We start from the raw sequence: 16,269 nt of genomic DNA, 5'->3' as shown, positions 1-16,269 counted from the left end.
TGCACTTCCTTCTCTGTGTCTGTATCTGTGGGTCAGTAGTAAAGGCACAGAGATGCACTTCCTTCTCTGTGTCTGTATCTGTGGGTCAGTAGTAAAGGCACAGAGATGCACTTCCCTCTGGGTGTCTGTATCTGTGGGTCAGTAGTAAAGGCACAGAGATGCACTTCCTTCTCTGTGTCTGTATCTGTGGGTCAGTAGTAAAGGCAGTAAAATGTATCTCTATCTCTTAGCCAGCTTCCAATCCTATTTCCCCAACTTTAAAGAGAAGGAAATCTCTTCTCGTTGCTGAAATTTGTCAAACATTGAACACTCAGCATTCATCCGACTGGATACATGAATAGAGATGCACAGAAAACGTTGTTTTGACTGGATAATACTTTTTAATCTGTTGAGATCAAAAACACTTCAAGTATTGGAACAGAATGTTCAACATCTGCAAAGACTAAAGTTGAGAGCTCATGCAAGGAGACAGAGCTGACACTGTATGATGGAGGGCAAAGGTCATGATGAAAACAATCAGAAATCTGCATCTTTTAAAAAAAACAAAAAAACATTAAGGACAATATTCGGTCTGGTCAGGTGAAGATGGTTCAGTCAGCAGCTGCTGGCGTACTTTATCCTCCATTCCACAGAGAAAAGTGAATTTGGCAAATTGAGTGTAGTTTGAGTCTGAGAGGGATGTTTAGAAATGCTGCCCAATCGGGTGAGATGTTTTGATGTTTCTGGTTTCTAATGCTGATGCTGTTTCACATCTTCCAAAACGTTTCTCTCCAGACTCCAGCTGGGCGGAGTGAAGAGAAGCCCCTAGAGCTAGACAGATGTGGACATCACAGGGATGCCTTTAGGCACACTGTCGTACTCTGCAAAAACATTCCACACATAACAATAATTTCACTTTTTCAAGCAGTTTCTTTTCAATAATATCAAATGAAGTGATGGTTTTTAATCAGAGTGCTGAACATTTGATTCCTGTTTGTGAAATGTAAAAACAAGCAAAGCTGCAGCAGTGTGGCATCATGTTCTTCTTCTTTCTGGTTATCCTCTGAGGACAAAGTGTCTCTGCCTCTAACCCTCTAAACATGCTGTTGCTGTTGTTGTTGTCGTGCAGCGCGCTACATGTGGTGCTGATGCTACGCGCTCTGGAGGCTGAAAACCAATCAGAGCGCTTATCAGACTTCACCATCCCGTCTCTCTCTGCAGAGCAGCATGCGCTCTGGTTCGCCACAGTCCTCTCAGTCGACTCTCAGTCTGACAGGAAGATGGTACCGTGCACGGAGCGTCCTGCTGCACGCGAACCGAAAGCGTCAATCATCGACTCGCTGCGGGACTTTTAAACTCATCATGCCGGGTTACGCCAGGTTTCTGTTGGTACTTGTGTGTCTGATCCTGCTCGGGGAGTGCAGGAAACACAGAAGTAGGAAGAAGCGCTGGTCTGCTCCGGCGGAGACTCACAAGCCCGGAAGGTGAGTTGACCTACTGACTAGTGACGAGCTGTGTGATGAAACTGAGATGTGAACTCTGATCCAGAGATCATCAGAGAACAAATATCCAGCAGCGAGCAACAGAAATCACCTTGAAGGACTCACATTTACTCACAACTGTGTGCAACAGACCAATAAACACTTAGATATGATATCTAGATCTAAGTCTGTCCTTCACTGCGTGTCCAAACTTCTGCGTGTGTTCATCTCCCTCAACATCCAGCAGCCTCGTGTGCTTGTTGTTTCAGGTGAAGTCTTTATTTGGGGAAACAGGAGGGAGTCCAACCAGAGACAGCCCAGTGGAGGGCTTCAGGGAGCTGTTCTCTGTAATCCTGTTGTTTGTCTGGCTGGGTGGCTATTTCTCCCTGACTGTCACACTTCTGAGATTTTCAAATGTTTGTCCTGGTGTAGCCTAACATGCATACATTTATAGTACAAAACATGGATTTGATGTCTTTATCAGTTGGCTACCAGGCAGTGCTTTATTCCATTCTTCAAAAAGGGGTCCTGCATACTGGAGCTTTAAATTTCCATTATTGGTTCATCTTCCTGCCATTGTTTTGTATAAAATTTGGACCAGAGAATTTTTGGCATTTTTTGCTTGGAAAAATGATCAAAAGTGCTCAATACGGAGTTCAGAGCATATCTATTTTTCCTCAGTTCTTTTATTCAATGCTCATAAAAGGTTACAAAGAAGATGAGAAATACAATTAATAAAAAAAAAAAAGAACAAGAAGAGGAAAGGAGGTACAATTCCAAGCATTTCCATTGACTCCACACAGCTCTCAACATGGCCACAGCTGAGCCGGCTGTAGCGGACCTCAGCCAGACTGGTGAAGCTTGCTGATGTCTCCAGAAGCCTTTTATTGATGTTCAGCTGGCAGCCATATTTGAACATGAATTGACTTTGCTTTCTGTAATATCCTTCCTTCAGAAAGCACCTTTCTTCCTGAAACACCGTAAGAGCTAAAAGACAGACAAATCAAATCAAATGAGCTCTTACTAAATATATAAACATTACAAATCGTATCCATATACTGTATCTGCCATACATATTAGCATTAATCAAACATGAAGCCTAGTATGTGCACATGAAAAGCTAGAGGGCTAGCATTACAGTGATGTCAATGAAAAGCTAATGTTAGCAAGACTGTCAAAATGACAACACAACTAAACACTCACACACTGTAAATACGTCCACCTACATCCCATAATGTTACCTCACATCATCATAAAACATATTAAACACACAATACCTTGTTCCTGTACTGGCTAGGTGCTTAATTATCACATTATGATGACAATATAGCAGCAGAAGTTGCATGCTTTCCTTCCTTTGGTAAATCTCTGTGGAAGTAGCCTATAGTTCTTCCACCAGGAGGTGGCGTCAAAATAAAAGTCACATAATATTAAAAAAAGGCGACTATCAAAATAAAAGCTTGTAGAAAGTAATTACCTTAAAGGACCTTAACACACATATAAGAGTCATTTACACCGGCAGCTCACAGCTAACGGTGCTAACGGTGCTAACAGCACGAACAGTGAAAACAACAGCAACAGTGCTGACAGAGCTAACAGTGTTAACCTGGGGGGGACCGGAGGGTCGATGCTTCTGCGACGACGCCGTGGGTTGGGACGGTGTTATCAGCGGTAACCACCGTATGAGAGCAGTGTAGAGCGGCAGCCGCGAGCTAAGGGACATGCTCACATGCACTAAAAGCACACATGGCCGGCCCGGCGATGTCAACAAAACACAGAGAAGTCTCTCTCTTGTAAGTATAAAGGACAGTCTGATGATATACGTTTCTTATTGCCATGTGCAGACCAAAACCAACAATGGATCCGTTCTACTGTCACAGCCTGAGATCTCTTCTTCCTCTGAGCCATGGAGCTCCATTAAAAACACATCAATGAGCCTCACTGTGTCACTGGTTGACATGTTCCTTCATCACCATCAACACACACTCCATCCTACTGACACTAATACTCAGTAGATCACCAAATGTGGATTAATCCGCCGCTGAAAATAGTTCCCATCAAATGCACCATTTCCTACAGTTTGAGTAACATTTGATAAAAACCTCTAACGGCAGCTCTCCTCTCTGTTACCAGCCCTCTGTCAAAGAAGGTCGCAGATGGAACCAAATCCCGAAAGGTGAAGACCAGCCACCTGCTGCGCATAGACGACCACGACTTCACCATGAGGCCCGCCTTCGCAGGTACAGTAAGCTCCGTGAGCTGTAGGAGTCAGTGATCATGTCGGTGACAATGTGAGAGTTATTTGAGTGATGTTACACACCAACAGGATGAGATAAGGTTCACCTTCTGTTGAACCTGAGTGTGAAGTGAATGTTGATGCCGCGCTAACTGGGAAAACAGAAGCAGGTGTATTTTTCCCACTTCTTCTCTTCCATTTGACTGCCAGACCTAAAGAGGACAGAAATAGACGAAGTGTGGAGCTCACAGCCCCGAGCGAAGGAAAACAGAGAGAAATCCTCAGCAGGTTCTAGAACACTGTGAATACATCCTGACACAGAGCTGAGCAGAGGTCATCCTTTAGTTGTTTGTATCTTCCAGCACTGACACTGATCAGTCAAGCTAAAGTCAACAGGGGGGTTTTGTGTGTGTCCCCGCTTTACACCTTGAATGTCAGGACAATGGTACTGCTGCAGGGATTTGAGGAGGCAATTAAAAATAAGAGGCTTATTTGATGAACTAAAGAGTCCCATTCTCTGGTATTTAGCATAAACGGGTCCTGTTTAAGCACAGGAGGAGGTGGCGAGCTAAATGAAACGTCCCACAGTGAATTTCATGCTCCTCTGGGACTACAGTTGCAGCCACAGATGGGAGCGTGGATCCCACTGAGGACCACTTTTAGTCTTGCGTCTGTCAGCTTGTGTTTGCTGGTGCAAGCAGCTTCTTCTGCAGCAGAAGAAGAAGAATGTGATCGTCTTATTCAACATCATCAAAAGCTGACTTGTGTGAGCGCCCCGCTGCTGCCTGTGAGACTGCCATGCGTTCATTTGGCTGAGGGAGAAGTGTGTGTGCAGCAGCTGCTGTGGTTCCTCCTGGCTTCAAAAGGAGCGACTGCAGTGTTACTAATGAAAGCCTCCTAACACGGCCGCTTCCGGAACGTTATGGAGAGCGACGCTGCTATGTGCCAACGGGCATGTCGGTGTAGGGATGGGAGAAATCAGACAAATCCTGACTGTGGTGCATTTTATTGTCCAAACGTACACAATAAGGTGTTCTGTTGTGATCCCACCAAACAAAGATATTGAATAGAGAAATGTTAATTGTTTGGTTATGATTCTTCTGCTTCTACAGTGGGCCTCAGAGAGCAGTAGTGGGTGAGGTTTGTCTTATCAATAGTGTGCAGGTGGAGCTGTGCATGTTGATAACCTGTCTGTTATCCTAATGAGAGCACCTGCAACGCTCCCATTGGGCGGCCCCCTACCGGCGCCCGACAACCCACACACACAGGAAGCTGAAGGGAAGGAGACGTTTGTTTGGATGGAATATTTGTCATCACATCAAGTTGTGATTTCCTGTGTACATCTATTTATGGAGCTCCTCCTCTCTGTCTGCCTCAGGTTTAAAAAACATCTGATGGGCTGGATAGAGCTGTCATGCATTAGTCACATCTGCATTAAAGAGACGGCATGTTTTCCCTCCATTTCACCCGTGGGATTCTGCATCCTTTCACTGGGATTTCTTTCTAGCCTTAGCAGTAGCGTATAATGCTGTCTAATCTAGCCAGAGTAAACCAACAGTGGATTTACAGTTGCTAATCCATGACAAGAGGAGCAGTCCAGCATCATTAGGTGGGATGGATAGGGTGTTTTTCTCCATGAGGACTATTCAGTCTGTGAATAATAGTTAATGAAGAAATGAGACAAAGTGCAGCTGTAATCTATGATATTTGACTTTCTGTAAAAGCTTTTGATGATGATGATTGATATTTCAGATTCAGCCGTGTTGTGTGTGAGGAGGTTCATGTATCTGGCAGACAGTAAAGGAGCGCTGTGTAGGATCTAGCAGTGAGGTTGCAGACTGAAACCAACTGAAACTTCTCCCGTGTGCCAAGCGTGTCGGAGAACTACAGTGGCTGATGTGAAAATGTGAGTGGTCCTATCTAGAGCCAGTGTTTGATTTGTCCGTTCTGGGCTACTATAGAAACATGGCGGCTGCGGCTCCGTGAAGAGGACCTGCTCCCTATGTAGAGATAAACAGCTCATTCTAAGCTAATGAAAACACAACCATTCCAATAGATCCCCCTAAATGCTGCACACTGGTCCTTTAAAGCTGCAGTAGGCAGAACGTTTTTGGCATTATTGGGCAAAAATCCCATAATAACCTTTCAGCATTTTGTAATTCAAGTGTTCTGAGAGAAAACTAGACTTCTGCTCCTCCTCATGGCTCTGTTTTCAGGCTTTAGAACATCTAGCCTGTGACGGGAGACTTTGACCAATCACAGGTCATTTCAGAGAGAAAGCGTTCCTATTGGCTGTGCTCCGGCTGGTGGGCGGTGCTTGGTATTTCCTCAGCAGATCTCAACATGGCTGCCGGGTCACAAACTTTCTCATTTTACAGCTAAACAGTACACTACAAGATGATTCTGAGAACATCTGAGGAGAGAAATAGGCATTAACGTAACAGAATATTGATTCATATTTGATCAGCGCTGCCTAGTTTGACCGTTTGGTCGGAGTTCACGAGTGATTGACAGCTGCTCAGAGATGGCAGCTTTACAGCAGACTCCAGATCAGCTCTGACTGCTTGTTTTCCTCCGGTCTGTGAAATCTTGTAGATGCTGTTAGGAGCACCGGAGGACACCGGAGGACACAGAGGAACATTTATTTCAAATTACCTGTCTCGTGCACTACTGTCAGGATATAGTGACAGTTTTATAAAAATAACTTTTTTTAATCATATTTGTTCCATTTCTACCTACTGCAGCTTTAAAGCTAGCCTGTGTCATTTTTGAAAAAGAAAAATGAGGAAATAACATGTTCTTCCTCTTCTGAATAAAAACCTAAATCAATAAGTGATAAAAACGGACCGGTAGCTTGTGGTGGCTAATGTTAGCTAACCTTTCCCATTCTACGCTCAGTTGGACAAATGAGGATGTCTTCAAAACTGATGCAAATAAATAACTAGAAATGTGTTAGAAAAGCTGAAGCACAAAGGGTCAGGTCACACAGATCCGCTCCCTTGTTGAGTCATTCCAACCCTTCAAATGAAGCGATGCCTTCTGGTGACCTCTCATCACAGGTTCTGGCTCAGTGTGAACAGGGCTTGAGCAGTTCAACCAAAGAGAGATATTTCCTTCTCAGATAATTGAATTTGAAGGATTTTTATTGGCTGAAGACTTTTACGTATGCAGTATTTTACAAGAAAAAAAGAAGAAGAAAGTCAGAAAAATAAGCAAATGACTGAAATCCTGATGTAAGTTAAAAGCAATTAAAAATACTCTGAAATCCTAGTGATTATAAAACCCCAGGGGGAAGCTAAAAGGAAGATGTGAGTTTTAAGATCAGATTTAAAAACAGTGAGTCTGAGGCCCTGATTGTTCCTGGGAGCTGGTTCCACAGATGTGGCCCCAGCGACGAGAAGGCACGACCCCCCTTGGTTGTCAGCTTAGTCCGTGGCACCGTGAGGAGGTTGTAGCTGCCAGACCTGAGTGTCCGGGCTGAGGATTGAGGGGTGAGGAGCTCCTGTAGGTAGGTGGGACCAGTGAAAACCAGGAGGAGTATCTTGTAGATGATCTGATGGTTTATTGGGAGCCAGTGGAGGGAGCGGGGGGACTGGGTTGATGTGCTGTGATCTACAAGTTCTGGTGAGGATCCAGGCTGTTCTGTGTTGGACATATTGTAGTCTGTGGATAGTTGTGTTTGGGAGGCCTGCGAGGAGAGAGTGGCAGTAGTCGATGCTTGAGCTGATGAAGGCTCGGACCAGTGTTTGTGCATGGTGAGGGTCTCAGTCGTGAAATGTTCCTCAGGTGGAAGAATGAGGTTTGACAGACAGATTTGATGTGTGCATCAAAGGACAGTGATGAGTCCACATGTTTTCTTTTCTCTATAATACTACAGATAAAAACACTCAGTAGTTTACTTATACTGAGCAGGAAATAGAGAGCTTCTGAACCATCATCAGAATGTTAGCAGAAAGTAGTGTACACACCATGGACATGGACTTTCTGAGGGCACTATATATAGCATGTAAATTATAGGTGAGTAATAACAGACACTTCCTGTAGTGGAATCTCTCCATGCAGATAGTTTAGAGCTATAGAGATATCTGTCTCTCATATAGCTGTCTATTTTACATACAGACATCAGATTGATTTTCATCTTCTAATATTACATATTTCCCAAGTATGAACTATTTCTTTAAAGGCTGCAGCTGTTCTTCCAGTAATATTTTGAGGGTATTTGATGCCTTCATTAGATAGTGGACAGTATAGAGATGACAGGAAATTAAGCAACAAAGATTTCAGACCAGATACGAACTGGGACACGGACAGCGCTGTACAGCCAGACCACCAGGGCACCCCAAGGCTGTTTTATTCCCCCGTATTAATCCAGCAGCATTCTATAATACTTAAATGATTCACATCCTTCACCAGAAGCTCACATTTTGCATAATCTGCACTATTACATTTATATATATTATATTATATACACTGATCGGCAATAACATTATATATTAGACAGCAAGTGAACATTTTGAACTTTGAACTTTGTGTTGGAAGCAGAAAAAATGGGCCAGCGTAAGAATGTGAGTGACTTTGACGAGGGCCAGATAGTGCTGGCTAGACGACCGGGTCAGAGCATCTCCAGAACTGCAGCTCTTGTGGGATGTTCCCGGTCTGCAGTGGTCAGGACCTACCAAAAGTAGTCCAAGGAAGGAGAACCGGTGAACCGGCGACAGGGTCAGACCCGAGGCTCATTGATGCACGTGGGGAGCGAAGGCTGGCCCGTGTTGTCTGATCCAATAGAAGAGCTGCTGGAGCTCAAACTGCTGAACAAGTTAATGCTGGTTCTGATAGAAAGGTGTCAGAACACACAGTGAGGAGCAGTTTGTTGAGTATGGGGACCAGTCAGGGTGCCCATGCTGACCCGTGTCCGCCGCCAAAAGTGCCTACAATGGGCATCAGAACTGGACCACGGAGCAATGGAAGAAGGTGGCCCGGTCTGATGAATCACGTTTTCTTTTACATCATGTGGATTGCAACGAGTTGGAGGTGTTGACTCGGCTTCCAAATTCTCCAGATCTCAATAAAAATAGAGCATCTGTGGGATGTGCTGGACCAACAAGTCCAACTACAACTAATTCGTCAGAGAATATGTGCCACTAGTTTCAACAGAATTATTTTCACACACAGCAAACTTCCAACATAGGAGTACTGTCTGGGGGAATTTATTATTTATTATGGGCACATTATAATTAAGTCTGCTGTGTGTGGTACATAATGAGCACTTGAAGGAGCGGGGGGGAACAGGGCGGCCCACAGCTCATTTTTTCCTCAGGTGTGTAATGGATGAATTCATCCCTGCTCGGGGGAACTGGCTCTTTATTTCTTTACTTCTTCTAGCTGTCTGGTCACAGACACTCTTCAATAGATGAGCACAGAGCAGTAAAACAGGATCAAAAGCTCAGGAAACACTGCTGGTACACATCACAATAAAAGTCCCTCCCCAACAATGAAATCCTGCACTTCTTAGATTAATGATCATTATGTGGCCTACAAGGGTAACTTTCTTAATTAGACACATTATGAAAGTCTACACACACAATGACTCAATAATTACACTGATCAAATATTCAGTAGCTGGATGAATCCCCTCTGTGGCTGATCAAATGTTTGCTTTTACGTCACATCGTGAATGCGTATGGATTATTTGCTTTTGTTTCCGCTTCAGTTCTTTGAGGATAATTCCATATTAAAGAGTAAGACGTTGTGTTAAATGAAGCCATCGGGCTCTCAGGAAAGCTGAACCATGAAACTATCAATATGGCTGTTCTGCATGCTGCGTGTGCCCGTAAACAGGCTGTTTTGCATTTTAACTTTGACTTCTAGTGTTTGCTCCTCTGTGATGTCAATACTGTTGTGGCGTGGCGTTGGCTGGCGCTCTCTTGCTTCATGCCCCATTTGAAAACAGGCCACACGGAAGTGCTACTGAGGGCTACGAGGGCCAACAGCAGTTATGATGTGGAGCATCTCTATGACGCATTCATGGGTCTCATCTGATAATCAGTGACGTGGAATAATTCGCTGATGCTGTCAGCTCAAAATAGCAAACGGAAATCTTCTGGCAAAACCACGTGCGGGACATTTCCTGTGTGCTCGCTTGTCCTGCCTGTACACGTACAAATACCCAAACACACACCTCACTTTTTCAGCCTCAATCTGTAGCCAACATGTTAAACATTGAAGCACAGAAAACAGGCTGCCATACTCTGTCATTTAGGGAACATGCACAGTTACATCCCTCCTCTGGACAAACCTTTTTTGGGTTCTGGCTCTGGCCTCCTGTGACGCAGCTGCAGAGAGAGCTGAGACGGAGAAAAATCACAGACCCATCCCGCTCCACAAGCACCGCTGGTCCAGGCTTTTTTTCTCAGCAGGTGTCTGGTATTACGTCCACTGAGGCAACACATCAACAGGAGCTCAGGCCTTGCTCAATCTGGCATGTGGTATATGGCATATGGTGTGAGTAAGAGTAGGGAGGACACTGCTGACAGCTGGAACTGGGCACGAGCTGATCTCCCCTCTTCCAGGTAGCAGCTTTGCTGTGCCACCAGTTACGTAAGGCTGGCACCCTCACGGCTGCTCAGATTAATAATACTACAGCAGTCAATGTGCCCTCTGAGACCCCGGCCGACATTACTGTGTTTAACAGGCTGTAGCAGGTTCAGTCTTAAAGCTAGAGTGAAGATACTGGTTTCATATGAAAGTAGAAAACCTAAAGAATCCATCAGTACCAACACTGTTAGATTGACGGGAAGGAGGTTAAATAACGCTCCAAAGTTAGGCAAAACTTTGGCGAGGGAAAACTGTTATGGCCATTTTCAAAGGGGTCCCTTGACCTCTGACCTCCAGATATGTGAATGTAAATGGGTTCTATGGGTACCCACAAGTCTCCCCTTTACAGACATGCCCACTTTATGATAATCACATGCAGTTTAAATGTGTTATTGTCTCCTATTCTAAAATGGTGTGTTTGAATATTTCTGCATACTGGGGTCCCTAAACAGTGTTGAACTCCATAAATTGGGTATCACTGTAAAGCTGAGACTCTGGTGGATCCAATGAGTCCAACTGTATTCATGTGTGATGATGTTAGTCCCCATAGGAGACATTTCATTGACCTCCCTGTATAAAATGACCTGTGGTGACCTCTAGGATAATCAAAGCCTCCTGAAACTTTACAGCCACAAACTAGAGACCTAGAGCATTCAGAGGATGGATGGATCAAACTAGAGACCTAGAGCATTCAGAGGATGGATGGATCAAACTAAAGACCTAGAGCATTCAGAGGATGGATGGATCAAACTAGAGACCTAGAGCATTCAGAGGATGGATGGATCAAACTAAAGACCTAGAGCATTCAGAGGATGGATGGATCAGACTAGAGACCTACAGCATTCAGAGGATGGATGGATCAGACTTGGTGTCTTAATGTGGTATTTTGGAGGGATTATTGATCATTTTTATCAATTTTAGAATGGTAAAAAAATTGTTGTATTTCATTCTTCCTGACCACCAGATGACGGTGCTTTAGCACTGGATATCTCCATCTCGCACATGCATAGGTCGAGTCGTTATACCAACAAAGTCACCTGTGAACATGCAATGACGGTATAAAACCCTAACTCCATCACACAAGCTGTTCCTTCTATCTTCTCACAATTGAAGAAGCTCACAGCAGGTCAATCTAGCTCGTTGCTTCGTAACCTGAACTTCATTATCTGTTTTCTTTCAGACGAACAGCGATGATTTTATATTCCATTTCTGCCAATAGATCCCCTGAAATCCTAGATACTGGATCTGTAATGTTCTGACTGTCGTATAGAGAACCTTTAAATTCAGGGATTATGATCATGATTAAAATAAACCAACATGACCTGTCGGTAGGAGACAGGATGTCTAGTGTCAAACTCAGATACCCAATAACTACCTACAGTAGACAAGACCTAGCCTACATAGTTAGATACAGTGAGCCAAACGTGTAAACCCCAGCTGAGTGTTCCTAGGAATTACAGTCAGAGTGGATCATTCTGGAGTGGGTGCCCTTTCTGTAACTAAGCTGAAAGTTAGTGATGTGTTAGAGGGTGGAGGTTGGGGTGGTGTATGGGCGTATAGCACTTAAGACTTTCATGCAACTGTCATAATCTAACGATTTATGTTGCCATAAACACAACCTGTTCCTTACCAGAACCATACTGTAGTTGTCATGTGCAGATATTGTCAGAGGATATGGTTTTAAAGAGGTTTGCACTGGACATTAAAAGATTGTCACTGAATGTAATGCAGAGTTTTAATATCAACATTCTGTCAGGAGATATACACCGATCAGCCATAACATGATGACCACCTGCCTAATATTCAGTAGGTCCCCCTTTTGCTGCCAAAACAGCCCTGACCCGTGGAGGCATGGACTCCACTAGACCTCTGAAGGTCTACTGTGGTATCTGGCACCAAGTCGTCAGTAGCAGATCCTTTAAGTCCTGGAAGTTGCGAGGTGGGGCCTCCATGGATCGGACTTGTTTGTCCAGAACATCCCACAGATGCTCCATTGGATTGAGATCTGGAGAATTTGGAGGCCGAGTCAACACCTCCAACTCGTTGCCATCCACATGATGTAAAAGAAAACGTGATTCATCAGACCAGACCACCTTCTTCCATCGCTCCGTGGTCCAGTTCTGATGCTCACGTGCCCATGTAGGCGCTTTTGGCGGTGGACACGGGTCAGCACGGGCACCCTGACCGGTCCCCATACGCAACAAACTGCTCCTCACTGTGTGTTCTGACACCTTTCTATCAGAACCAGCATTAACTTGTTCAGCAGTTTGAGCTCCAGTAGCTCTTCTATTGGATCAGACAACACGGGCCAGCCTTCGATCCCCACGTGCATCAATGAGCCCCGGGTCTGACCCTGTCGCCGGTTCACCGGTTCTCCTTCCATGGGACTCTTTTGGTAGGTCCTGACCACTGCAGACCGGGAACATCCCACAAGAGCTGCAGTTCTGGAGATGCTCTGACCCGGTCGTCTAGCCAGCATTATCTGGCCCTCATCAAAGTCTCTCACATCCTTACGCTGGACAATTTTTTCTGCTTCCAACACAAAGTTCAAAGTTCAGAATGTTCACTTGCTGTCCAATATATCCCCCCCACTGCCAGGTGCCATGGTAACCAGATAATCCATGTTATTCACTTCACCTGTCAGCGGACTGAATGTTATGGCTGATCAGTATATTTCTCTTTAGATCTACCTGCTTCTAATATGTGAAATCATTGAAATTAAACTTTTAAACGTTTGTTTGTGCAGTTTCCACATTAGTATGACAGGCATCATATAACAGTCCTGTGCTGGATTATGATGTCATTTTAAAACATAAATGAGAAAGTCAATGAGCCTGACATATCCTATATAACTTCTATCTGTTTGATATTTCTCTGCAGGTCCAGCTGTCCCTGTTGGAGTTGATGTTCAGGTGGAAAGCTTGGACAGCATATCAGAAGTAGACATGGTGAGTGGTTTAAATGTGTTAAATGCCAAATAGAAAAATGGATTACAAATAATGTAGCAGCTGTAATCTGACTGTAACAAGAACTGAAATCAGCTGCAGATACTAAAAATAAATAATAAAATAGATTCAGTTTGAGCGTAAAAATCAAGGATTATTCTGTCTCTTTGAAAGCAAAGACCAACACAAATTTAAAGTAATGAGATTATGGAAGAAGTACAAATATAAAGTCATTTGTAATGCTACTATTCCAGTGGATTATGTTACTGGTGGCAAATGTAACCAGTAAATCTGTGACAGATTCAGTTTGCAGCCGCTGACTTAAACAAATGAGCTCATACTGCCTGAACACATGGGGAGAAGCTCTCCTCAGACGAAGCAGCTAATGAGGCAGCAACATCCTTCATTAACAGCATGAGAATGGACACAAGCACAACAGTGATTAAGATTGTCACTTCTCGATCCAACTTTTCTGATTGGACACACCAGATCAGAGCCAGAATCTAGTTTAAAGGACCTTTTAACGGGTTCTGAAACAGTCTCAGTGTAGAACTGGTGCCTCTATATGACCTACAGAGGTAAACAAGACCATCAGCGAGAATATTGGATATTTCTATATAAGTAGATATTCTTAATGCCTGTCATCGGGTCCGATTCCCCGCGGCATCATTCACCAGAAACTGCTTCAGCTCATACTCCTGCAGCTTCGCTGCCACCTAGACCTGCAGTCGGAGCTCCCACCCAGCAGCATTGCCAGCAGCATCGCCCAGCAGCATTGCCAGCAGCATTGCCAACAGCGTTGCCCAGCAGCATCGCCAGCAGCATCGCCAACAGCATCGCCAGCAGCATTGCCAGCAGCATCGCCAGCAGCATTGCCAGCAGCATCGCCAGCAGCATCGCCAGCAGCATCGCCAGCAGCATTGCCCAGCAGCATTGCCCAGCAACATTGCCAGTAGCATTGCCAGCAGCATTGCCCAGCAACATTGCCAGCAGCATCGCCAGTAGCATTGCCCAGCAACATTGCCAGCAGCATCGCCAGCAGCATTGCCCAGCAACATTGCCAGCAGCATCGCCAGTAGCATTGCCCAGCAACATTGCTAGCAGCATCGCCAGCAGCATTGCCCAGCAACATTGCCAGCAGCATCGCCAGGAGCTTTGCCCAGCAGCATCGCCAGCAGCATTGCCAGCAGCATCGCCCAGCAGCATCGCCCAGCAGCATAGTCAGCAGCATTGCCAGCAGCATAGCCAGCAGCATTGCCAGCAGCATCGCCCAGCAGCATCGCCCAGCAGCATAGTCAGCAGCATCGCCCAGCAGCATTGCCAGCAACATCGCAGCAGCTCGTCTGCAGCTGTGGGACTTGGCGATCACCGCCTGTATCCTGGGAGCTGACACCACACTGCTGGAGGTCTTGGCTGTATTGCTGGGCCTGCCGGAGGGAAGGGAGACACAGGAGAACCAGAACCAGGACTGAGCGGGGCAGACTGTCAGGCCCTGCAGCAGTAAAGGGAGTCTGGCAGCTGCAGATCTTAAACGGGGGTGCTCATGGAAACACGAGCGCTTTTGTCCATGAAAAATAAACAGAAAGTGAAAGTTCCTTGTAGTAACTGTAAATGAATCAATGGTCCTTTATCAGATATCCGTGTTCTGCCACTGACCTTTTAGTTATCGTCACTTAGCTGTTGTTTTTAGTTGGATAATCAGAATGAGATTATGAAAGCTTGATGGTAGGAATTGTTTTTTTTGCTGAGTAATGTAATTAAATCAACCTTCTGTTCTGGAACCATAAATTGGATCCAAAACTGTCGTCCTGATGTTGCTGATGTAAGCTCCCGTTTGCAAGGACGACCAGGGATTACATTTCATTTGGATCCCAGTGTGTATATAACTGTTTTGGAACGGAGGGGGAAAAATGAATGATTCCAGACGACGGCTGCTCTTAATGACATTATGTCACATCACAAAGCTGCAGGATGCAGTTACAGAGCAAACAGTCTTCTGCTGTTCATTTACAGGTAAACAGGTTTAGCAAAGACAAGACTTTAAAGGATATGGATGGTATTATTCTATATTTTTGTCATTCTCGACATATCTCATGAAAATACCCAAAACAACAATGTGTTAGTCTGTCTCTCAACATTATCTGACTCCCTGTATGTGGCTCATATTTAAAATATTTAAAATCATAAAATCACCACACAAATTTCAAGGTTCAGTTATTTCCTTAAAGGCCGTTTAAAAAAAATTCAGAGATTTGTTTCTAAACACATTATAAATGTTGGAAAATAACGACTGAAAACATGAAAAGACAGTGAACATTGTAGTACTGGATTGTGGAGTTAGACCGTTAAACTGTTTTTCTACAGTTTTGTGTTTAGGATTTTTTGGGCGGGGCTGAAACCATGGCTCGATGACGCTGTGGAGCCATCCTTAGCATGTCCCCACCCATCTACAGAAACCTGGTTTTTGAAAGGCAAAAGAGAAGCCCAGGAACATGACAAAGTGTCAGAGTATGGAGTACCAGGGCCACCAATATCTTTGATACTACCAGGACCATAAAAGCAAGCACTTTGTCCACGGCCCACGTCCTTGGGTCCCCAGCAACACACAAGTGTGAAGTGGAACAGATGAATGGTTCTGGAGATATGTGAATAACACACAGAGGGACAAACAGAGATTCATGCTTTATAGTTAGATTAGACACAAGTGTGTTTTATTGCTTATGAATTCAACTTAATATTTTGTGGCAATTATTAAATAATTGTAAATGCTATATGGTAGTGTAACAGTAGCACAATAAAAGACAGCTACACAACAATTTCTATCTAAATGTGTAAAGATTAGCCATCATTAGCCATCATAACCTGCTGGTTCTACCAGACCAAGGAAGACTGTGGCAGCAGAACCCTTCAGTGTAGTGCACAGGGACTTAAATTATGCAAGGTTGTGTTTTGTTGCTAATAAATTCAAATTTTCATTTGTTGGACACAGAATATGTTATTCCTTATTTCAAAAGTGACATAGTCAAGGAGAGCA

At 44.4% G+C, this 16,269-nt stretch overlaps 1 protein-coding gene across 2 annotated transcripts in view; it reads left to right on the top strand.

The window, feature by feature from the left end:
- Nucleotides 1-363: 363 nt before the first annotated feature.
- The window catches only part of LOC119476517 (gamma-aminobutyric acid receptor subunit rho-2-like), a 30,815-nt gene continuing 14,909 nt past the window's right edge, over nt 364-16,269 (top strand). The window contains exons 1-3 of one of the 2 annotated variants that reach the window (XM_037749867.1): nt 364-1,463; nt 3,594-3,700; nt 13,171-13,238. In XM_037749867.1, coding sequence (XP_037605795.1) covers nt 1,207-1,463; nt 3,594-3,700; nt 13,171-13,238 — 432 coding nt within the window. In that variant the 5' untranslated portion in view covers nt 364-1,206. The remainder of the gene's footprint in view (nt 1,464-3,593; nt 3,701-13,170; nt 13,239-16,269) is intronic. The other variant, XM_037749866.1, reaches the window with a different exon arrangement.

Source organism: Sebastes umbrosus, chromosome 18, assembly GCF_015220745.1.
Source record: "Sebastes umbrosus isolate fSebUmb1 chromosome 18, fSebUmb1.pri, whole genome shotgun sequence".
Lineage (NCBI taxonomy): Eukaryota > Metazoa > Chordata > Actinopteri > Perciformes > Sebastidae > Sebastes > Sebastes umbrosus.
This window is presented reverse-complemented; position numbering and strand designations above follow the sequence as displayed.